Raw genomic sequence first — 21,904 nt, 5'->3', positions numbered from 1 at the left:
CCTCCCTCTCCCCCCTAAGCGGTGGTGTTATTGTTTTTTCCAGGCAGGGTAACTCCTATTGTCTAAGATCTCAGCCTTGTTGTTACCAATCAGCAGTCCACACCACTTTCACACTTTTAAGATTTCCGTTTTATTGGGCGCGTTCACACGACCTCGCAACCCTATTAGATAAAATTTCAAAGTCGTATTGATCACAATAGCCACATTTACCACACCTTATCCACAACATGGACTTTGAAGCACGAGAAGACCAAGATGGAGTCAGGCTCTCCTGGAACCGTCTTCCCAAGTCAAAGCTCCAACATGACAGAAACATTATCCCCTTGGGTGCATTGTACACTCCCTTGAACAACAAAGCCGACCCGATGGTGCCATTATTGGAAGATCCGTCGTATCTTGTATCCTGTCGTGGATGTCGTACCATCCTTAATCCATATGTGTTTATCAACAACGAAATATGGACATGTCCTTGCTGTCTGTCGTCCAACCAACTCCCACCTTTATTCGACGTCAATGGAGTTCCCCAATTACACCCCAGTGTTACTCCCGAATATTCCACAGTTGAATATAAAACGGGTAAACAGGCTCCATTGCCTCCAATTTTCTTTTATGTCGTTGACACTTGTTTTGAAGAAGGTGATCAGGATGCGTTGGCCCAATTGAAGGAAAGTTTAGTGGTGTCGTTAAGTCTTTTGCCGGAAGATGCCCTTGTTGGGTTCATCAGTTACGGGAAACATGTTCGTATCCATGACTTGGCCAATGGTGATAATGTAAGCTATGGATTCAATGGAAGCAAGCAGTATACTTTGGAACAAATTCAGGCTTCCTTGGGTATGTTACTGACTGGATTATCCAGTGCCGGTGCTGCTAGTGCTGGTGCTACCCATGCAAGTGTGGATACCATTCTTGGCGTGGTCGGTAAGAAGTTCTTGACTCCAGTAAACATTGGTGAATATCAATTAACCAGGATTATTGAATCGCTTACCCCTAATTTGTTCCCTCGAGATGAGTTTACTCAACGTCCAGAAAGATGTACCGGTAGTGCCATAAACATTGCTAGTTTGTTATTAAGAGCTATCTTGGGAAATCATATTATTACTACTGGTGGACACCTTCTTGTGTTCTCTTCTGGAGTATGTACTGTTGGCCCTGGGAAAATTGTTGATCAGGCGTTGAAGGAACCAATGAGATCGCACAATGAAATTGAAAAGTCGTACCATTCCATGCTTCCAACTACATCCACAGCAAGTTCCAATACCAAGTCTAACATTTCTCTTTTCCAAAATGCAAAGAAGTTCTACAAGGAAGTGACCAAGAATTTAGTCAAGTTGGGCTTGAGTTGTAACTATTTTATTGGTAGTTATGATCAAATTGGTTTATTTGAAATGGATGAAGTTTGTTACAAGACTGGTGGGGTTGTTGTCATGAGTGACTCATTCACCACCACAATTTTCAAACAGAGTTTCCTTAGATTTTTCAAGAAAGATCAAGACGAATATTTGGATATGGGATTCAATGCCACTTTGGAAATCAAAACTTCTCCTGATTTGAAAATTGAAGGATTGTTGGGTAATGCTACCGCATTGCCATTTAATAAAACCATTACTCATAATAGCCGGATGTTCTCCATTCATAACGATTCCAAGATTGGTGAGTCAGGAACCAACTCTTTTAAACTTTGTAATGTTAATCCACAATCCACATATGCCATTTTCCTTGAAAAGTTGGATTCTTCTGGAGGTGCATCTACTATCCAATTCCTATTCCATTATCAGCACCCCAGTGGTGAGATGAGGTTACGAGTAACTACCGTTGCATTACCAATCGTAGCCGATTCTGACACACTCAACCTCGAACCAGGATTTGACCAAGAAGCCGCACTTGTATTAATTGCCAGAAAATCCATATATAAGCTTTCTCCTGAATGTTCTAATCAAATAACAACAGAGGTCCTCCTTAAACAATTGGACCAATTGCTTGTTGATTTCTGTGCTCGATTCGCTGTGTACACCATGGCCCAGCCAGAACTGTTCCGTTTAAGTTCGATTTACAATCTTCTTCCTCAATTCATTTATCATCTTCGAAGATCACCATTCATCAATGTGTTTGGAAATTCTCCTGATGAAACCAGTTATATCAGACATTTGTTTATGCATGAAGACACGTCGAACTCATTAATAATGGTTCAACCAACATTATTATCCTATGACATAAATGACTGGAATGATGAAAATACCGAACCGATTCCCGTCATGTTAGACTCGCTTAGTTTGGGGCCTTCCAAGATTCTTCTCCTTGATACCTTTTTCCAAATCTTGATTTACCACGGTTCGCAAATCGCCGCGTGGAGAAATGCTGGGTATCATGAACAAGCCGACTTTGCCTATTTCAAGGATTTCCTCGAGGCACCTAAACAAGAAGCAATGATTTTGCTTATGGATAGATTCCCGTTGCCACGTTTCATTGATTGTGATGAAAATGGATCCCAGGCAAGATTCCTTATGGCTAAATTGAATCCTTCCACTAACTACGCATCCAATGTTAACCAATTTGTTGGTGGTGGTGTAGGAGGTACCAGCTCCTCTAGTCCTTATGATGTCCTCACTGATGATTTGAATTTACAAACTTATATGGAACATCTCCAGAGATTAGTTGTTAATAAGAAATAAAGTTATAGAATTGTATATTAATTAATAAAGTAATACTGAATATCTACTGTTCCTCCTTTTTCTGAGCTTCTTTCATGGCACGTTTAAAGAATTGGGTTTGGAATTCAGTAGGGATTGAATTGTCAGCGGGCTTTTCTTCTGCTTGCAGTGTCTCAGTCGTGACATCGGCATCGGCGTCGACATCTACATCCATCTTCGCATCTTCATCAGGCTTCTTTTTCCTAGGTTCCTTCTTAATCTCTTCCCTCTTGGGCACCAACTTGACATTTTCATTACAAACTAAATGCTCCTTAACTCTTCCAATCAATTCTCCGTAGTCATCAAATATCAATTCGGTGCCTACGAGTGATTTCCAACTGCTTTCAAAGATTTTCCCATCGATCAAGTTCATAGAATTCAAGAGCTCTTCGCCTCCAACACTATCTAATGCATTCCCCGTGCTGTTATTGGATAGCTTGACAAAGGGGTTGGGTTGACTAAGATCAGTATACTGAAAGTTTGCATGGGGTTTAATCATATTGACCTTCGTTCTGGTTGATGCAGCTTCATTTTCCTGTTTCACGGTACTTACAGATTGTTCTTCCAATGGTTTACCCAAAATTGGTAAATCTACCGTAACGTAGAATGTCTAGAGAATATGTTAGTACATACATGAAGATGTATATAATATTTATAATCTATAATTTATTACGTGCCTCAAAATCGTCATTGTTTATCGCATCAGAACCACTAGCCATTTCCGTGACTGTAGTTTCTTGCTGTTTCACATCTTGGCTCTGGCTTTTCTGTTGCTCTCGTAATTTTAAATCGTCGGCTGACCCAGCCTCGACTCCTGTACGGAAGTCCCAATTCATTTCTTCTCCGTCGGTTAAAAATTCACAATTCCCATTCATGACAATCTCCCACTTCTTTTCGGAATCAGGATTGGTGACTCGCACATACTTGGATACCGAACATGCCCCGGCTCTGATCATATTCTTGTCTTCGTCAATAAAATCAACCAAAGAGTTCAACTCCAATAATGCTGATCCTACGGCAATAGCTGATGCAGCATGACTAACAATCAACACATTTTCTATCTGGGGATATTTTGCTTCAAATATAGGAATAAACTTCTTGACAAATTGTTTACATCTGTCGTATACTTCATCGTAATCCTCTCCCTCTGTGTTGGGTATGACTCCAACAGAACGGTCTCTGGGCCACTCTTCTTCGTCTATCAACACATCAGGGAAGAAATGATTCAATTGCTTGTAATCGGCGGGGATCGGCTTGGTTTTCCTTTGTTTCCGGAACCACTCACTTATCCCCCGTTCAATGGCAACTTTGCAATCAAGCATCTTGGAAATAGCAGCACATGTTTCAACACAACGGTAAAATGGAGAACTGAGGATGAATTGCGGACGTTCTTCCAATGGTAACGAAGACAAGTACCCTGCTAGTTGTTGTGATTGAGTGACACCATGAGGAGCTAACGGTGGGTCGGAATCGATCCCGGTAGGGTTGGGTGGGTGTGGTGGTGGTGCCCAATTGGCACGGAATCCGTGACGGGCGATATAAATTTGTTTAATTGTCATGCTGTTGTAGGTTAGTACTTTGGTAAAATAAAGGTTGTAAAATAGCAACAAAAGTTATTTATGACTTTGGATAATGACAAAAACAATAGGGAATATGATAAAATATTTGGTATCAATACAAAAGTGCTGCTAGATATGACAGTATTAGCAATAGTAGATTCAATTGAATAATATGTGGTAGGAAAATCCTATTATTTGTTTACAACATATGATGGTAACCTGAATGGAGATTTTATGTGTGGAAGTTGAAACGGTCTCACCCATCGCCTGATGACGGTAATTTGTTTTGTCACGTGAGAAATCACATGTGATACTCCCCCCATTTTAATTGACCTTGTTGGACAAATACCACCGGTCCCTGTTACATTGCCTCTTAGCTGCCATCCACTCCATCTTATGTTTAATTGTCTACCTTGCATCAAGTAGTTTGTACCTTGGTTCGCTAGTCTGTTAATTGTTCACATGAGCGAGCCGCGCCCAACCTTATCCACGATATTTTTTGGCTTGTTCCTTCCCTCTCGCGCTTCTAGAACAATATTAGCGTGCTTTTATGTGGGGGGGTGGTTGTCTTTCTCTGCCCTGGCTTGTTGGTTTCTACTGTACATATACTTGTATTGGCTATTCCTCTGGAGAGCTTTCTTAAATCTAGAAATGGTAACCACATACACATATCTTGTGTCTAAGCTATATTGTTTCTTTTTACTTGACTATCTTGGCATTGTTTTGCCTTATGACTGATTATTATAAACAAGCATCGAGTGTTTTTAAGTAGGCATCTATATTTAGACCTGCGAAACAAAGGACGCTTTGCCGGTATTAAATTTGCTTAGTATTGCGAGGCAAACTCTAATTATAGCGAAGGTACAAATTAATTCCGAATACCCATCCGAAGAAGCTGCAAAAAAAAAAAAGCTTTGCTGAAGGCATATCAAACTAAGAGAATCGCCACGCTTTCGGAAATTGAGGGAATTTCAGGGTTTTAAATGATATACTGACAGTCTTAATATTTTCGAAATTCGGAATGGTTGAGAAAATAAGGGTATTTGGGGAATTCCTAGAAGAATACAGAAGGGATATCAAAGGAGTCAACCGCGGTTCGCACCTTCTAAATAAGGTAATAAGTGCTGTGCAGTAGCGGTTATTACGGCTAGAATAGAGATCAACGTTCTTCATGTACTTTGTTAAAGAATCACTTTCGGAGTAGGGCACTCTAAATGTGTGTTTGTAGACTTACGAACTTGTAGTATTTATAGTTTGACAAACCTACAATGAACTGTTGTGGGCTGGTGACTCTACCATAAATCAAAGTCTTTGAACCCCCCATTTTTTTGAAGGCTTAGGAGCCTACGATTATCGGCCCAAGAGCCTGTGAATTTTTACAGATTGAGAATTCTATGTTTTTTTTTGAGGACTGTGGAACCGTGTGTGTTATTGTAGCCTGGCGAGGCTAGTTTGTAGACATGTGAGTTCATGATTGTTGCAAGCAGGTCCTGTATCACTTGGCTTTTCTGTTGGTTGTAGAAGACATATTAGTTATACACGTCTACTCCAGGAAAGTAATTAGGCAATATATATATATTAATTGCTAACTGGCTACTATTCTGCCCACTTGTTCATTCTGCAAGAACATCTACGCATCTTGAAATTTCGACTCCATCTCTATGACGATTTGGGTTCTCAACCTCAATTGTCTCCGATTTATACACAATATTCCACCGGCCTACATATTCAGCACCATTCTTATTTGTGTTGGTCTTATTATGCTCTTTTTTATACTCAGCTGAACCTTGGACATAGTCGGTATAACCTGGTACACCTGGATAGATAATATTATCAGCAGCAATTACAGTTCCAGGAGCAATAAAATTCAAAGTTTCTAAAATACGAAGATCAGGAACATACACATCTTTCCAATGATCAATAAATACGAATTCAACAGCCTTAGGCTTCCCGTTAACGTTACCGATCTTATCTCTAAATTCAGGTAATCTATCGCTAGCTTTTCCCACAAAAATCTCAATCTTATGATCCAATCCAGCCAAGCTGATAAACTTTCTAGCAATAGCTGCAAACTTGTCATTGAGTTCGAAGCTATAGTACTTTGAATCTTCCGGTAACACCAGTGCAAACAAAATAGCCGAGTATCCAACATAGCAGCCCAATTCAATCATGATTTTGGGATTGACCTTTTTAATTTCGTCAATGATTACTTGTCCCTTGTGTGGGCCAATTATCATCTCAAGCTGAGTTTTAGAGTCATACTCTTCAATCAAGCGAAGGACTTCCCGAGGTTTGCCTCGGGCAGATTCAACTTGAGGGTGGGTCAATACATATTCAGCAAGTTTCTCCTCTTTGGATTGATCAGTCATGTTGTATGTTGTATATAATAGAAGTATTGATTTGTAATAATAAATACGAATGGAAAATTGCCCCCCCTATTATTATTATTATTATTATTATTATTATACAAAATAATTCTCACTATATTTTTAATTGTTGGGAATTTCACTATTTATATGCCTCAGGGGGTGGACCGAGCCTCTCAATGCTAAGCCCGTAGCAATCGGTGTTTGAGTGTCTGTGTTGACATAAATAAGCGTAGCCTTGACAATAGGTACTCGGATTTTCCCTCATCATCCTATCAATGTGTGTTGTTTGGTTGTGTAACGGTGCTAAAGTCTAAACATAAGGTGATTCTACATAGACCAAATCATTTATACATAGGGGCTGTTGGAAATTCTCGTCGGGTGCGGCTTCGTATATTCTCGGTCCGGGCTAATAACCGTAGCTGCCAAAATGTCGCAAAAAAGTTTAGGTTATATATATATAAAAAAAAGTCGTACTGTTAGATGACTACTGTAGACTGCTGGCTGACTATATACATATTATAGGTCTATGAACCCCATCATTTGGTGGGTTTGGGTACCCATGATTGTGGGATCGAGAACCCACGCATTTTATAGGTTGAGAAACCTTTGATTACCACAGTCTGTAGAACCTGTAATTGTGGGCTACTGGAACTACGATGGTAGCTTTATGACATTTGGATTTTGCAGGGTCAGGCATGCGAGCCTGTGATTGTAGTTGGCAAGTCCTGTATTTCATAGTTTATCTACTGATTGTGCGATAGACGCTTTTGTTATACACATATACTACAGAAAAGCACTTAGACAATATCCATTAAGTTACTAACCGACTAATGATCTTTTTGTTACCTCCCGTTTGATTCATCCTGAAAGATAATCGACGCATTTTGAAATTTCCACACCATCTTTATCTCCATTTGGACTCACCACCTCAATTGTTTCCGATTCATACAAGATATTCCACCGGCCCAAATATTTAGTACCATTTTTATTTTTATTAGACATATTATGTTCCTTTCTGTACTTCGGAGAACCTTTGACATACTTGGCATAATCTGGTGCACCTGGGTAGATAATATTATCAGCAGCAATTACAGTCCCAGGAGCAATCAAATTTAAAGTTTCTAAAATACGAAGATCGGGAACATACATGTCCTTCCAATGATCAATAAATATAAAGTCAACAGGGGTGAACCTCTCATCCGGACCACTCATGCCATCTCTAAACTCGGGCAACTTGTCACTTGCCTTGCCCACGAATATCTCGATCTTATGAGTCAATCCAGCTAATCTGATTAATTTTGTTGCGATGGCAGCAAATTTCTCATTGACTTCAAAACTGTAATACTTTGCGTCCTCGGGCAACTCCAGAGCGAATAAAATGGCCGAGTATCCAACATAGCAGCCTAGCTCAATCATAACTTTGGGGTTGACCTTTTTGATTTCGTCAATGATTACTTGTCCCCTATGGGGGCCAATTATCATCCCGAGTTTAATTGTAGGGGCATACTCTTCGATCAACCGAAGTATTTCCCGAGGGTTTCCTCGGACAGATTCAACCTGAGGATGCGTCAAGATATAATCAGCAAGTTTCTCCTCTTTGGATTTATCCACGGTCATGATGTATGAGGTGTTCGGTTGTGTTGTGGAGTTAAAGTTTAAACATAAGGTGATTTTCTGAGAGGCTAAAATCATTTATATGTGGGGGGGAGGAGGAGTGCGTCACGGTGCGGCTTAATGTTTTCCCGGCCGGGGCTAATAACCGTAGTTGTCAAAATGTCGCGCAAAAGACTAAACGATATTAAAAAAAAAAACAAATGTCGTACTCTCTTCACAGTTACTCTGGTCTATTGTGCTTGCAGTATCATCACCAGCAATGAATACATCAACAATATCGCCAGTTGAGAGATTGGAACTTCTAAAAGCGAAACGACAACAGTCGAAACAACTAAATCGAGACGCGTTGATAGCAGATCGTCAGAATCAACGAGCCGCATCAGTCGCTGCTAAAAAGGAAGAAGAGCGTAGACTCAAAGAAGCCGAGGGGGATTTTCGTGATAAAGTGGAGGATGTCATCGATCAACGAACGAAGAATTTGAGTTACACACTTGAGGAATGCGAGAAGTGGGACAAAACACAGAAGAAAAAGAACGAAGATGGGACCAAGAATATGGATGCCTTGGCTGCTAGCACGTATAAGAAAGAAATTAAAGGATTAAAGGTGGATATAGAAGAGTACAAGAAGCAGAAAGAAGAGAGGAATGTGAAGGGTGCGATTGATTTCAAACCTAGTGAAACAACAAAGAAGGAATTGGTTGATAGGTTGAAGGAAGCCAACGAACGTAAAATGAAGAAAAGAAGGCGAGACAATGATGAGGATGAAGGTGGATTCATCAATGAGAAGAATCGCCAATTCAATATGAAGTTGAACCGACAGTACAATTAATTGCATCCCCACGTCAAACCAGTCTAGCTCACTCTTGTTTATACTAAATTTCGACAAGAACCTGTAGCAGTACCATATACGTAGAGCTTTATAGAGCCAATGTACTCCGTATTTATACTCTTGTGTATCACCCAGCATAATCAACAAGGGTTACCCGCAGTTTATCATTCCAGTGATTTTTTTTTTTGTTGGTGGTGGAAAATTTGCCCAAATCATTCATTCACAAACACCAACCATCAAAAGCCCAATCAAACCCAATCAAACATTCAACATCACTAATTTGGTGGTTATTTGGGGGATTACAACATATCAGATACACATTAGCACATCTATCATCTACTGATCATGGTCAAGCTAGAGGAAGAACAACAGGTTGTTGATGATGACGAACTCTCCAATGCTTCTGAAGGAACCGGTGACGAATTAGTCGATTCTTCCGAAGAAGACGAGGACGAAGATGACGACGAAGAAGCCATCAAAAAGGTCCATGAAGGATTCATTGTCGACGATGAAGACGAAGAAGAAGAAGAAGTTGAATCGCATAAGAAAAGAAAGAAGCACCGTAGAAAGCGAAACAGAGACAAAGGCGACGGAGAAGGAAGTCGTGCCAACGACGATGACCAATTGGACGAAGATGATTTGGAATTGTTGTTGGAAAACTCTGGTGCGCGTCCGTCAACTCTGAAGTTTAAACGGTTGAAGCGTAGAGCTGCCGATGATGAATCTGAAGATATACCAGAAAGAGGAGAAGACCGTAGTAGATCTAGAGAAGATACTGTTTCTAGAGAAGGAAGATTGCCCGATATCTTTTCCGATGACGAAGAACTTGAAGAAGAAGAAGAGCAAGAGTTGGAAGCCAGAGGTGTCTCCCGTGGCGAAGCCGACCGTAATATTCTCGATGAGTTTGAAGACTTCATTGAAGAAGATGAGTTCTCTGACGAAGATGAAGAAGCAAGACAACAACGTAAATTGAAAGAAAGACAGCGAGTCCAAAAGAGAGGTCCAAGGTTGGATACCTCCAAATTGTCCAATGTCGACCGTGAAAGTTTACAACAATTGTTTGAAGTTTTCGGTAATGGAGGCGAATACGAATGGGCTTTGGAAGCTCAAGATATGGAAGATGCTGGTGCTGGAGATCAACAGGAACCAACTTCATTAGACGAAGTATTTGAACACTCGGAATTGAAAGAAAGAATGTTAACTGAAGAAGATAACCTTATTCGAATAATCGATATCCCAGAAAGATATCAAAAGTATAGAGCCAATCTTCAATATGCGTCATTGGAAGATGACGACTTGCAACAAGAAAAAAATTGGGTTGCCAATATCTTATTTCGTGAAAAGCAAGGCATGTTCAATGGACTCTTGGAAATTCCTTTCAAAGAAGCTGTGGGTCAAGTTGTTCACTTTATAACCAAAGATTCACTTGAGGTTCCCTTTATCTGGACTCATCGTCGTGATTTCTTGTTGTTTTCACAAGAAATGGTTAATGCTGAAGGTGTCATTGAAAACAAAGTGCATAAGTTATTATATGAAGATGATTTATGGAGAATCGTCCAATTGGATGTCGAATATCATTCCTTGTATGAAAAGAGAATGAATACAGAAAAGATTGTCGAAGCATTAGGTCTTGATGACGATTTGGTCAAGGATATCACATCATTGGACACTATGGTTGCTGTTCAAGATATTCATGATTATATTCAATTCACATATTCCAAGGAGATTAGAGAGTTGGCAAATACCGACAAGAATAGAGAAGAAGGTGAAGAGGCATCCGGCGAAGAACAAGGAGAAGAAGTCACATCCGAAACCAAATCCAAAAAGCACTCCAAATATGCCTTGTTTGAACGTATCAGATCGAACATTTTGTACGATGCCGTCAAAGCCTATGGTATCTCTGCCAAAGAATTTGGGGAAAATGTTCAAGATCAAAGTTCCAAAGGATTCGAAGTACCTTATCGTATTCATGCCACTGATGACTCCTTGGAATCTCCTCAGGATTTGATTGATAGATTGATTGAAGATGACGAGATACTTTTCAAGGATGAAAACACCGCTCGTGATGCCATTCGTAGAACCTTTGCAGAAGAGATTTTCCATAATCCAAAGATTAGACATGAAGTCAGACAAACTTACAAATCGTTTGCATCTATTAGTATCGCCATCACAGAAAAGGGTAGAACTACCATTGATATGAATAGTCCCTATGAAGATATCAAATATGCCATCAACCGTTCTCCAAGTGATTTAGTGAGACAACCGGATTTGTTATTGAGAATGTTGGAAGCTGAAAGTTTAGGTTTGGTTGTCGTCAAGGTAGAAACCAAGGATTATGACAGCTGGTTCCAATGTATTTTCAATTGTTTGAAGTCAGATGGTAGTTCCGACATATCCGATAGATGGAATAAAGAAAGAGAAGTTGTTTTACAGTTGGCATTCAAGAAGTTGTGCCTGATGGTTGCATTAAACACCAAGGAAGACTTGCGTCGTGAATGTGAACGTTTGATTGCCGGTGAAGTAAGAAGACGTTTCTTGACTCGTGTGGATCAAGCTCCATACACTCCATACGGATTTGACAGAGGAACCAAGCCAAATGTTTTGGCTTTAACTTTTGGTAAGGGTGAATTTGATAGTGCTGTTGTTGGTGTGCTTATCAAGGAATCAGGTAAAGTTGATGAATTCTTCAAGTCTGAACGTAACCCAATGCGAGATCGTCAGAATGAAGAAGAGTTCCAAGGAGAATTGAAGGAATACTTTGACCGTAATTTGAAATACGTTAAGCCTGACGTTATTGTTATTTCCGGGTACAATGCCAACTCCAAGAAGTTGTATGATTGTATCAAGAACTTTGTTGAAACTAATCGTATCACTTGTAACGTTGATGATTTACCTACATCTATTGCTGCTCCTCCATTATTAAATGTTATTTGGGGTCAAGATGAAACTGCCAGATTATATCAGAACTCAGCTAGAGCCAAACAAGAATTCCCGGACAAACCAACTTTGATCAAGTATGCCATTGGGTTAGCCAGATACACACAAAACCCATTATTGGAATATGTGTCTTTGGGCGATGATATCCTCTCGCTTAACTTTTATCAACACCAAAAGCTTATTTCCAACGATTTGATCAAGGAAGCATTAGAATCTGTGTTTGTCGATATTGTTAATATGGTGGGTGTTGAAATTAATGAAGCGGTCCGTGACAACTACATTGCTCAATTATTGCCATATGTCTGTGGATTGGGTCCACGTAAAGCTCTGGGATTGATCAGAAATATTAACTCTAAATTGGGTTCAACTTTGGTTAATCGTAATGATTTGGTTCTCGGAGAATTAACTGGGGCCATTATCTTCAATAACTGTTCATCATTTTTGAATATCCCATTCAATGAAGGGTCCACTATTAGAGACATTTCTGTGGAATTGTTGGATGCTACCCGTATCCATCCTGAAGATTATGATTTGGCAAGAAAGATGGCAGCAGATGCTCTTGATTTGGATGAAGAAGATACCACGGCAATGGAAGAAAATGGAGGAATTATTTTGCAATTAATGCAAGAAGGGGTTAATAAAGTTGATGAGTTGAATTTGATTGCCTATGGTAAGGAATTAGAGACCAAGTTTGGCAGAAAGAAGTATGCCACTTTACAGATGATCAAGGAAGAATTGGTGAATAACTTTGAAGAATTGAGGAGATCTTTCAAGGTTTTGGACAGTATTGAAGTATTCCAGATGTTGACTGGTGAAACTCCTGATACGTTTGGCAAGAATGTGGTTGTTCCCTTAACGGTGACTAAAGTTGGTAAGAGTTTCCAAAACTATGATCAACTGCAAACGAGAATTAGGTTCATCAAGGGTGTCACCTCGTCCATGGTTCAATGTAATATCGAAGAAGAAAAGATTCCCAAGGGTACCAATATTGAACAGGGTCAAGTTATCCAAGCCGTTACCATTGATGTATTTTATGAAAGTTTCAGTGCCAATTTGAGTTTATTGCCAGATGAAATCAAACGAGCTTCTATGTCCCGAGTGGTTAAGGAAGGAGGTAAGTGGGATTTCCAAGCTGAAGAAGAAGATATTAATCGAGAAAAGGCGAGAGAAAACGCCAAGCTTGCCAAGACTAGAAATGTTCAACATCCATTGTACAAGAACTTCAATTACAAGCAAGCTGAAGAGTATTTGGCTCCTCAAAACGTGGGAGACTGTGTTATTCGTCCATCTTCCAAGGGTCCACAGTTCCTTACCATCACTTGGAAAGTGGCCAACAATTTATTCCAGCATTTGTTGATTGAAGAGAAAAACCAGGGTAGATTCAAAGAGTACGTTGTTGAAGGGTTCAAGTATGCTGATTTGGATCAATTGGTATTCCAACATATTCAAGCTATTGCCAAGAAGGTGGAGGACATGGTTCGTCATCCTAAGTTTAGAGAAGGTGCCCTTACAGAAGTCAATGAATGGTTGGAATCATATACCAGAGCCAATCCCAAGAGTTCAGCTTATGTCTTTTGTTATGACCATAAGTTGCCAGGAAGCTTCTTGTTGTTATTTAAAGTGAATGTCAACACCCCAATAAGTACTTGGCACGTGAGAACTGAAAGAGAAGGATACACATTAAAGGGATTCAGTTATCCAAACATGTTAAGATTATGTAATGGGTTTAAGCAAACATTTAAATCTTATGTATCACAAGGTGGTGCTGGTGGTGCTCGTTCTCGTCCCCCACCTCAACAATCTTACAACTATGGCTACTAAAAACAATGTTCTATTATCTTTGAATCATATATTCATGTACTGTTATATATATATATATTTTCTTTTTTTGTATCAATAAATAAAATAGTTTAATCATTTCTCTTGGAAACTCTTAACTTAGATCTAAAGGAGTCTCCGTCAACATAGGTTCCCATCAACCAACGATCTCCACCATTCTCGTCACTGAAGCTCTTTCTTGAATGCAAAGCTCTTCTGTTTTCGAAAATAACACATGAACCTTCCTTCATCTTGATTTCAAAGTGGTTCTCGGGTTCGTTGATTGTCTTTTCAAAGATTTCAAGTCCACGAAGGAAATCATCAAAGTTATGATACTGCTTGGCTTCTTCAACACTAGAATCTTCACGGGTGGAGATCCCGACTTCCAAAGGCCCCTGGAAAGGTGGGGCATAATTAACCACATCAATAGGCGGGAAATCTTTGGTTACGGCAGCAATATCGGGATCTTCAATAATCAAGGGTCTTCTGTAATAGTAGTATTCATTATTGTTATCATAATGGAATGTGATAGGAATCTCTGTCAACGCTTTATATGCTTCTGGGTCAAGTTCCTTCACGCGTTGGGCAGCCAAGTATGAGTCACAAAACACACTTTCACCACCGATGGTGGAATTCTTGATAAAGTGCAACAATTGCAAGCCTGGAGGAGATTCATAGTACAACAAGTCCATATGCAACGGCAAGTAAACATTAGTGTTGGCGATGTTCTTTGCATCGGTGTTTTCATTCTTGACATCAAACAATGTTCCATAGAATGTCTTCTTGATGTAGCCAAATCTCGATGCCAATTTTGCCACGGGCCATTCATACGCATTGTCTTCATTCATGGATTCAAGTTGTGGCTCAGGAATGTTATTGACAAAGGTGAGACCATACTTGTTCAAATTGTGCAATGTTTTGCTAAGGGCATCTTGATTACTAATGAAGTCAGCATAGTCAACTTCCAACTGTGACAAGTTAGATTCAATCTCTTGTCTATCCCATAATTTACGTTCCTTGTCGAAAAACTTGCCAGCACGTCTCGATGCTTTGGTAGAGTACTTCTCCAAGAGCGAAATTGGGTATTCGGAGCTCTTGGTGACTCCATTAGTATTCCAATCCACACATAGCTTCAACTCTTTTGTGACGGAATCTTCGATAACCTTGGGAGGAGCTTCAACTTTCAATCCAGTGACGGCTTCAGTAGTACTAAACAATTTCTGCTTATTATATGGATCAACTGAGCTGGGGTCTTGACATGCATCCCTTAAAAACGCTGTCTTGAAGTGGAGAAGGTGGTGATTAAGCATGATTGAGATCTGGTCGTCGGAATACTCCACCAACGATAATGACGAAGCAAGTCTGATGTGGTTCAACGAGCAACGTTTCAATTGATTGACAGGGAATCTCCGTAACATTGTAAAGGGGTTTGCAGCTTGGAAAGGAAGGTTTATGAGCGGAAAACTGGTAGATCAATGGATATTTATAGATCAAAATGAAAAAGATCGTACGTTTTGCTCCACGGCTAATCTCGCCGGAATAAATTCGCGGACCGAGGATTGTCAAATTCTGGGGTGCAGCGACTAAATTATTGGACAAAGATATACGATTGTAGAACCAGAATAGCAAACTGTTGTGTCTTTCAAAAGATATATGATAACTTAATTGAACAGTACTAATTTGAATAATTATTAGAAATATTGTTCCAGAGCTTGGTAAATCCCCTAAATTACCTATAGATTTTACACCAATTTTGCTCGAAACTAATAACGACATGTTATTGGATAAAATGGATTAAAACTCTGATGATGTCACATATACACAATCTACGAATATAAACCAGAAGAAGTATATACAATATAATCGAGATAACACATCGAATAGCCAAAGTAAACCGATAATTGATTTTCACGTGACTAAGAGTAATGCTAAAAATCCAGAAAAAAATTTGCGCAGGAATTGGGGTACTCTGGCCGAGCTGGTCTAAGGCGCCAGGGTAAGGTCCTGGTCTCTTCGGAGGCGCGAGTTCGAATCTCGCGGGTATCATTATGATTTAACACACCAGCAATTCCTACCTTACCTAATTTTTTTATTTTTTTCCTCGAATGTCCTTTAGAGGCAGATGAAGACAGGTTGGTTAAGTTTATTGCAAAGGGGACACTGTGTTGTGCCTTTTTGCATGTGGGTTGACTGTGTCTTGATTTTTATGTTCTAATTTAATATGTGGAGCAACATAATTTTTGCAACCAGCCAGAAAGAAAGGAGAGTAACAGACGGAAAAGCGTATTGTTCTATCAAGTGAAGAAGCTGCAGCATAATTTAGAACATCTTCACTAATAGATTTACCATAATTAATAAATTTTGACGCGAATTTCAGGTTTAGTTCATGCTTGGTGTCTTGCTAAGTAGGCCCTCCTCCCCCAGATCTCTCACCCGCTTCTGCAGTTTTTCTTCGTCAATTATACTTTGACGTCTAATATAAAAGCTACAGATTTTAGCCACTTTTAGTTTAGAACATACCAAGAAATCCTGGTGTCTTTGTCCCTGCCCTTCCACTTTGGTAGTCTTTGCGATGAACAATGCACTCAAAAAAAAACATTTCGCGTATGAAAATAGTACAAACTCACCACCACCAAATCTGAAATTTAGGTGAATTGTGTAGATCTTCATATTAATAATCATCGTCATAATCTATCGTAAACTTCATCAAGTTATTTTAATTTGATTCATACAAGTTTAACTTACTCAATTTACCTGTACATACAGCAATTGTTGAAAATCAAATAAAGTTGCCCGACACGAATTTTTGTTTACACTAAATTTTTTTCTGCAGTGTGCCTATCACCTTAGCAACAGGGAAATAACAAAACAAGACAAAAGTCAACAAATACCCTACACGACGGTGCCCACCAGCAAATTACATAGTCTCTCATTACCTGGTCTGCTTCATCTTATCATATCCCCCCGTCTTTGCATACACACAGTCTCAGTCCCATCCAAAATAAAGTGAAAACTCGCTCGCACTCATTATGGATAATGACAACACTGGCAACAATCCATCAGCAGCCACCACTGCAATGCCAGGAAGGAACCTCAAGAAGCAGTTCAACTCATTGCTAACCAAACCTAGACGTCCATTACGTGAAACTAGCAGCAATATACCATCTCCTGCACGTAAAAGAGCCAAGCTAGATCACCACCACCACCACCACAGTCAGCCTCAGTCAAGCAACAACTTGTCTCCTTCAAAGGGAAATGAAGATATTCGCACGCCTGTGCCTACTAATACTACCCTAACAGGCACCCTTCCTACCAATGACAAGCTTAGTCTAGCAGAAACGCGTAAACCTTCCCTACTTCCTGCAACAGCTAACGAATACAAGGACGAAGTGGCAACACAAATCGATATACAAGAATTGCATCACGAAATCAAGGAGCCAATCCAAACAGAAGAAGCTCAAAGGGTACAAACACCAATCATACCAGAAGCAGTTACTACTGTACAGCATCAGCAACCAAAATTGCCACCCAAGTCACAACATGAACACCGCAGCCATACTCATACACAACAGCAGCAACAGCAGCAGCAGCAGCAACAACAACAACAACAACAACAACAACAAGCAAAGGGTGTAGGTCGATTAGCAGGAGAAGAGCTTTACAATTGGCAACAGTCATGGCGGAAGATTATGCGCGAATCTACGGTATATTTTGAAGACGTCCAAGAATTGGGCCGGATGCAAACCACGGAATACAGACGTGCATCGAAACTATTAAAGTTGGTTGGATGTGCAATCACTCCCTTTTACGATAATACCGTATCAATCATTGTATCTAGACGCCACTATGATGCAAAAAAGACATATCCTTCCAATGACATATTTTCCAATGTTGCAAGTTTGAAAATCAAAGTGTGGAACTATGAGAAGGTGTTTCGATTCTTGAAGAATTTGGGGGTAAACATTCTCACCGGAGTTGATGAAAATGCTTTAAACACACATACTATTCTACCACCATCATTGACTACAGATTCAACCAGCAAGACCAATCGTGATAATTTATACAATTTATTAAAGGAAGAAAAAATATATGGGTCAACTGATAGAGATCCCAATGCAAAAAGAGATGATTTGCACTATTTGGGAAAGAATTACTTGTTTGTATATGACTTATTACAAAAGGTTCGTCCTATTGCTGTCAGAGAATGGCACGATGATCATAGCTATACCACCTTGAACTTGACAATGGATGGTAAGTGTCCGTTCATCTTTGATCCTTCCGAAAATTCAAACACAGAACGTAAACGGTTGAGACGGGCTCGTAAATTCGAAGCTAGTCAAGAGTATCGCGAGTCATTAAAACAAGCCACTTATAATATCATTAACAACATCAAAAACGGTGGGGTTTCATTGCATGTGTCTGGGTTCAGTGGCACCAGCACCAGCACCGACAAGATGATTCACGAGGAAGATTTTATCCCACAAGACCAAAACACTACCGTGATTCAAAATTCTAATTCAACCAGCTCCCGCAAATCTCTGGTTGAATGGACTTCAGATGCCAAGCCTCTCAAGTTCAGACAGCCTATCCCTCCTGCATTGGCTAGAAACTCATCATGTGTACAATCCATTACCACCACCGGCAAAACCTTTGATGTATTTGCTGCATCAGGGTATAACAGTGCATCCAATGCCGTGCAATTTTCGATGGATTCCAATTTGAATAGCAACGCTGCCGCAATGGTTGGCAATGGATTAGGACCCATGATGTCCCAAGTACCTCTGAGAAACTTAAACAATCTCAAGCGGAGAATCATCATGAAGAAACAGCAGCGTAAGACCAGTCCACCCAAGAGTAAAGATGTGCGCGAGCTGAATCCGGGATATTGTGAAAACTGTCGGGCCAAGTACGATTGCTTTGAAGATCATATTAAGAGTAACAGACATCGCAATTTTGCCTGCGATGATTCTAATTTCAAAGATATTGATGAGTTGATTACCAAGTTGAATGAAAGCAGATCCTTTGGATTTGTCGCTTCAAGCGGGGATTATCTTTAGCTGTATTTAGGCTATATATATGATTGCATTTGTATAATACAAGCAAAACCTATTCTAATACTACGTAGACAAAGAGTAAAATGAATAGCAAAATAACCATAGAAACAGCTAAAACTACAATTCATGCTGCACAAGCTCTGGCCACGAGGGTGGGGGCTAATTCAAATACTTCAAGTACTGGCCGGTGATCGCTGAACCGATACTGATCATACAACATATTATCCAAAACTGCATGCAGAAGTGACACAAGATTGCCTTTAGAAAAGACATAATCGATTGTACTACCTTTCCCGCCTGATTGAAATCCGGAAACAGTGGGTAGTTCCAAAGGGTCCCCATGCTCCTTTACCACATCAGACAATATCAGATAAGCAACGCTGGTTCTTTCGCTGTTGAGATCGCCAGCAACAATAGTGGGATTCCCAAGACCAATGGCATCCACATGCTTTAAAATCTCATAGGCTTGAAATTGTCGTGAGTCTTCATACTTGTGGCAAAAGTGAGTATTGAGAACATTAACTATAGATCCCGTCAGCTTGTGTCTGAAAATCCCAATGGAGACTATCCGATTGAAGCATTTGCCCTTGTATGCCGAGGGGGTACCAGGCGTTTCGCTAAGCCATCTGGTGTAGTTGGATAACAAGTCCCACTCGTTGACATTGTACAAGATTGGGTTGTACTCTCCAGCAACACCACCATCGCGACCTTCGCCAATATGGGCCCATGATTGTGAGTTCCAATTCATTTCGGTTTTTATATCCAAGAGCTGATTATACGTCACCTCCTGAAGAGCAAAGACAGTTGACATATTAGCAGAAACAGCAAGCATGGTACCTACAACACCAACTTTTCTTTCAGCCCAGGGAAGTTCCATAGACATTAAATCTTTAGCATCATACCGAATGTTGTTAGTATACACCTGAAAAATCGCCAGAGTGCTGACTTCGGTGTCAGGGACCGAAATGGCAGTAGCTACTAATGATAGCAAAGAGTAGAGTGGCCAAAAACTAATAGAGAGTGAGTTCATAAGGGATAATGTTCATAACTGTATGTGTTATTTTGTCAAGTTTCCTGGCTGGCTTCTTTAGATTCGAATTTTTTTGTTATACTGATGTTAATAAACTGGTCGAATTCTTGGAATCCTTGGCGATAACAAATACAACATTTAAGAATGCCAAGGGGGGTATGGTCAAGAGAACAGAATGATAGTATTGTACATGCTTGACCAATAAGAGTATACTAGTCCCGGTAATTTATCCTTCTGGTAAACTTTGTTTGCCCCCCCCCTTTTTTTTCCACATTAACAGTGAACATAATCATTAACCTTTTTTTATTTTTATTTTTATTTTTTTTTTTTTTGCAGCCGAAAAATGTGACATCATGTCTGAAAAGTTGATGTCGTAAATTTACCGGGTTGCTATGGCACCTTATAGATAAAGTACATGGATAAAATGTATAGAAACATTCATATTAAATTATATTAAAGCATATTAAACCCAGGTAGTTTGCTTTATAAACAAGTGTAGCTACTATAACTAAGCATAATAAAAATAGAAGTCATGACGCACATCATTTCAGTTTGGTCTTGGCGAAAAGTTTGTGGTTTCCCTCAGAACGGTCAAACAAGGCAATGGTAACAGATTCATTTCCATGGCTAATTTCAAAATAATGTTCATTGATAACCACCATATTCAACCTGGGGAAGTATCCATCGTTGAAAAGCACTTCTGCGGCCTCAAGTTCCAGATTAATAACACTAGTGCATTCGTCGTCAGATAGATAAACTCTTTCAAAAACATCTACAATCAGGTTCAGATTTGGATAGATAAATCGAGACAGAAAACCCAAGTTAATTAAGGATTCTCCATGCTGGATTATCATTTCCCAAATTGGCATAGGGATCTGAAACAACATGGACACATACTCCAAGCTTGATATGTCGGATCGGTCCTGAATGAACAAGCTAGTCAATGTATGTGGTCTTACTTGGCAAACTGCATCATACAAAAGTTCTACATTAATGTCAAGATATAATCTGGTAAGACTCAGCAATTTCCCAAGCAACCACACCATTTCCGAACTTTGATTACCTCGGTAGCAATTAGTTAGACCAAATGAGGTAATTGTGCTCAAGTTGAATAAGTCACTTAATCTCAGTGCACTAGCCTCATTCAGAAACCCACCTCCAGCAAGGTGTAGATATAATCCCTTGAGCTTGATGTTCCTAAATCCTCTATCTTCAAAATCCAGAAGATTAGCCAGTGTGGTATTTCGCAAATCTAAAACTTCCACTCCCTTGAACATGGGCATGATGTCCAATATGTCACTCACTGGCAATTTAAAATCTATAGTTAGCTGTTTGATTGAGAAATTGCACTCTTGGAACTTTGTGTTGAAGAATATGTAGTTGTAACGGTTGAGATATAGTACTGGGGTGTGCAGGGGGTTCACGATATTCTGGCTTGCAACTAGGTGACATCCTTCATTGATGATTTTGGTTCCGGGGAACCAACTAACTAAAGTTCTATACTGGTTTGATTCATACTCTTCACAGGTTATACTTTTAATCAAATGCTTCATGTCGCTTGACTTTAATTGTTTGAGTAGATCAAACCCGTTAATAATAGCGTACTTCAAATAGAGGCCGGTATGAAGACGAGATGAGACCAACAATTTGGATTCTCCGTCATTGATATAGATTGAATTATACAATCTTTCCACCCCTAACTTGTAAAATTGTCTACTTACACAGAGCACTTGCACAGTATCCAATTGATTAAGGTGACCAAAGATAAATGTGAGGATTTCATTGGGTAGTTGCAAAATAGGAGAGACAGCGCCCGAACCCCTGAATATTTGCCCTGTAGTAATTGCATTCATTGAGCTGGAAAATCTGATGGTGGCTTTAATGGGTGATGTGTTTTAAATTAGACTTTGCTTGGAAATGCATTAGGGGATATTACACCGGCGCTACCACGCGACACTTCCCAGTTTTCTTATAGGTATGAGCCAGGTCAAACCAACTGATTTGCAT

General features: G+C 39.7%; 11 protein-coding genes across 11 annotated transcripts; 4 read left to right on the top strand and 7 right to left on the bottom strand. All coding sequences in view use genetic code 12, as the record gives it.

The window, feature by feature from the left end:
* Positions 1 to 227: 227 nt before the first annotated feature.
* Positions 228 to 2,669, top strand: SPAPADRAFT_144148 (uncharacterized protein; the record flags this gene model as incomplete). Its single annotated transcript, XM_007377665.1, has 1 exon — positions 228 to 2,669. One exon carries the CDS (start codon positions 228 to 230, stop codon positions 2,667 to 2,669), a length of 2,442 nt encoding a protein of 813 aa, XP_007377727.1.
* A 43-nt stretch (positions 2,670 to 2,712) lies between these two features.
* Positions 2,713 to 3,186, bottom strand: SPAPADRAFT_52811 (uncharacterized protein; the record flags this gene model as incomplete). The annotated part of the gene is made up of 1 exon (XM_007377664.1): positions 2,713 to 3,186. One exon carries the CDS (start codon positions 3,184 to 3,186, stop codon positions 2,713 to 2,715), a length of 474 nt encoding a protein of 157 aa, XP_007377726.1.
* A 92-nt stretch (positions 3,187 to 3,278) lies between these two features.
* SPAPADRAFT_63583 (histidine phosphatase family protein) lies at positions 3,279 to 4,449 on the bottom strand (the record flags this gene model as incomplete). The annotated part of the gene is made up of 1 exon (XM_007377663.1): positions 3,279 to 4,449. One exon carries the CDS (start codon positions 4,244 to 4,246, stop codon positions 3,347 to 3,349), a length of 900 nt encoding a protein of 299 aa, XP_007377725.1.
* Positions 4,450 to 5,858: 1,409 nt separating this feature from the next.
* SPAPADRAFT_63581 (O-methyltransferase) lies at positions 5,859 to 6,654 on the bottom strand (the record flags this gene model as incomplete). Its single annotated transcript, XM_007377662.1, has 1 exon — positions 5,859 to 6,654. One exon carries the CDS (start codon positions 6,613 to 6,615, stop codon positions 5,860 to 5,862), a length of 756 nt encoding a protein of 251 aa, XP_007377724.1.
* A 674-nt stretch (positions 6,655 to 7,328) lies between these two features.
* SPAPADRAFT_63579 (uncharacterized protein) lies at positions 7,329 to 8,257 on the bottom strand (the record flags this gene model as incomplete). Its single annotated transcript, XM_007377661.1, has 1 exon — positions 7,329 to 8,257. The coding sequence occupies one exon, from the start codon at positions 8,230 to 8,232 to the stop codon at positions 7,474 to 7,476; it is 759 nt and encodes a 252-aa protein (XP_007377723.1).
* Positions 8,258 to 8,460: 203 nt separating this feature from the next.
* Positions 8,461 to 9,168, top strand: SPAPADRAFT_63578 (uncharacterized protein; the record flags this gene model as incomplete). The annotated part of the gene is made up of 1 exon (XM_007377660.1): positions 8,461 to 9,168. A coding segment is annotated over one exon (343 nt), but the record flags the coding sequence as incomplete, so codon positions are not given.
* Positions 9,169 to 9,280: 112 nt separating this feature from the next.
* On the top strand, positions 9,281 to 14,359 carry SPT6 (chromatin-remodeling histone chaperone; the record flags this gene model as incomplete). Its single annotated transcript, XM_007377659.1, has 2 exons — positions 9,281 to 9,761; positions 9,810 to 14,359. 2 exons carry the CDS (start codon positions 9,404 to 9,406, stop codon positions 13,814 to 13,816), a joined length of 4,365 nt encoding a protein of 1,454 aa, XP_007377721.1.
* SPAPADRAFT_57449 (uncharacterized protein) lies at positions 13,906 to 15,231 on the bottom strand (the record flags this gene model as incomplete). Its single annotated transcript, XM_007377658.1, has 1 exon — positions 13,906 to 15,231. One exon carries the CDS (start codon positions 15,229 to 15,231, stop codon positions 13,906 to 13,908), a length of 1,326 nt encoding a protein of 441 aa, XP_007377720.1.
* Positions 15,232 to 16,842: 1,611 nt separating this feature from the next.
* On the top strand, positions 16,843 to 19,338 carry DBF4 (protein serine/threonine kinase activating protein; the record flags this gene model as incomplete). The annotated part of the gene is made up of 2 exons (XM_007377657.1): positions 16,843 to 16,987; positions 17,450 to 19,338. The coding sequence occupies 2 exons, from the start codon at positions 16,843 to 16,845 to the stop codon at positions 18,868 to 18,870; spliced, it is 1,566 nt and encodes a 521-aa protein (XP_007377719.1).
* Positions 18,992 to 19,897, bottom strand: SPAPADRAFT_143982 (endonuclease/exonuclease/phosphatase family protein; the record flags this gene model as incomplete). The annotated part of the gene is made up of 1 exon (XM_007377656.1): positions 18,992 to 19,897. The coding sequence occupies one exon, from the start codon at positions 19,895 to 19,897 to the stop codon at positions 18,992 to 18,994; it is 906 nt and encodes a 301-aa protein (XP_007377718.1).
* A 542-nt stretch (positions 19,898 to 20,439) lies between these two features.
* SPAPADRAFT_52802 (uncharacterized protein) lies at positions 20,440 to 21,750 on the bottom strand (the record flags this gene model as incomplete). Its single annotated transcript, XM_007377655.1, has 1 exon — positions 20,440 to 21,750. One exon carries the CDS (start codon positions 21,748 to 21,750, stop codon positions 20,440 to 20,442), a length of 1,311 nt encoding a protein of 436 aa, XP_007377717.1.
* Positions 21,751 to 21,904: the final 154 nt, after the last annotated feature.

The sequence above is a fragment of the Spathaspora passalidarum genome, assembly GCF_000223485.1.
Source record: "Spathaspora passalidarum NRRL Y-27907 unplaced genomic scaffold SPAPAscaffold_8, whole genome shotgun sequence".
Classification (NCBI taxonomy): domain Eukaryota; kingdom Fungi; phylum Ascomycota; class Pichiomycetes; order Serinales; family Debaryomycetaceae; genus Spathaspora; species Spathaspora passalidarum.
Note: the sequence above shows the minus strand (reverse complement) of the source record. Positions and strands in the feature narration are given on the sequence as shown.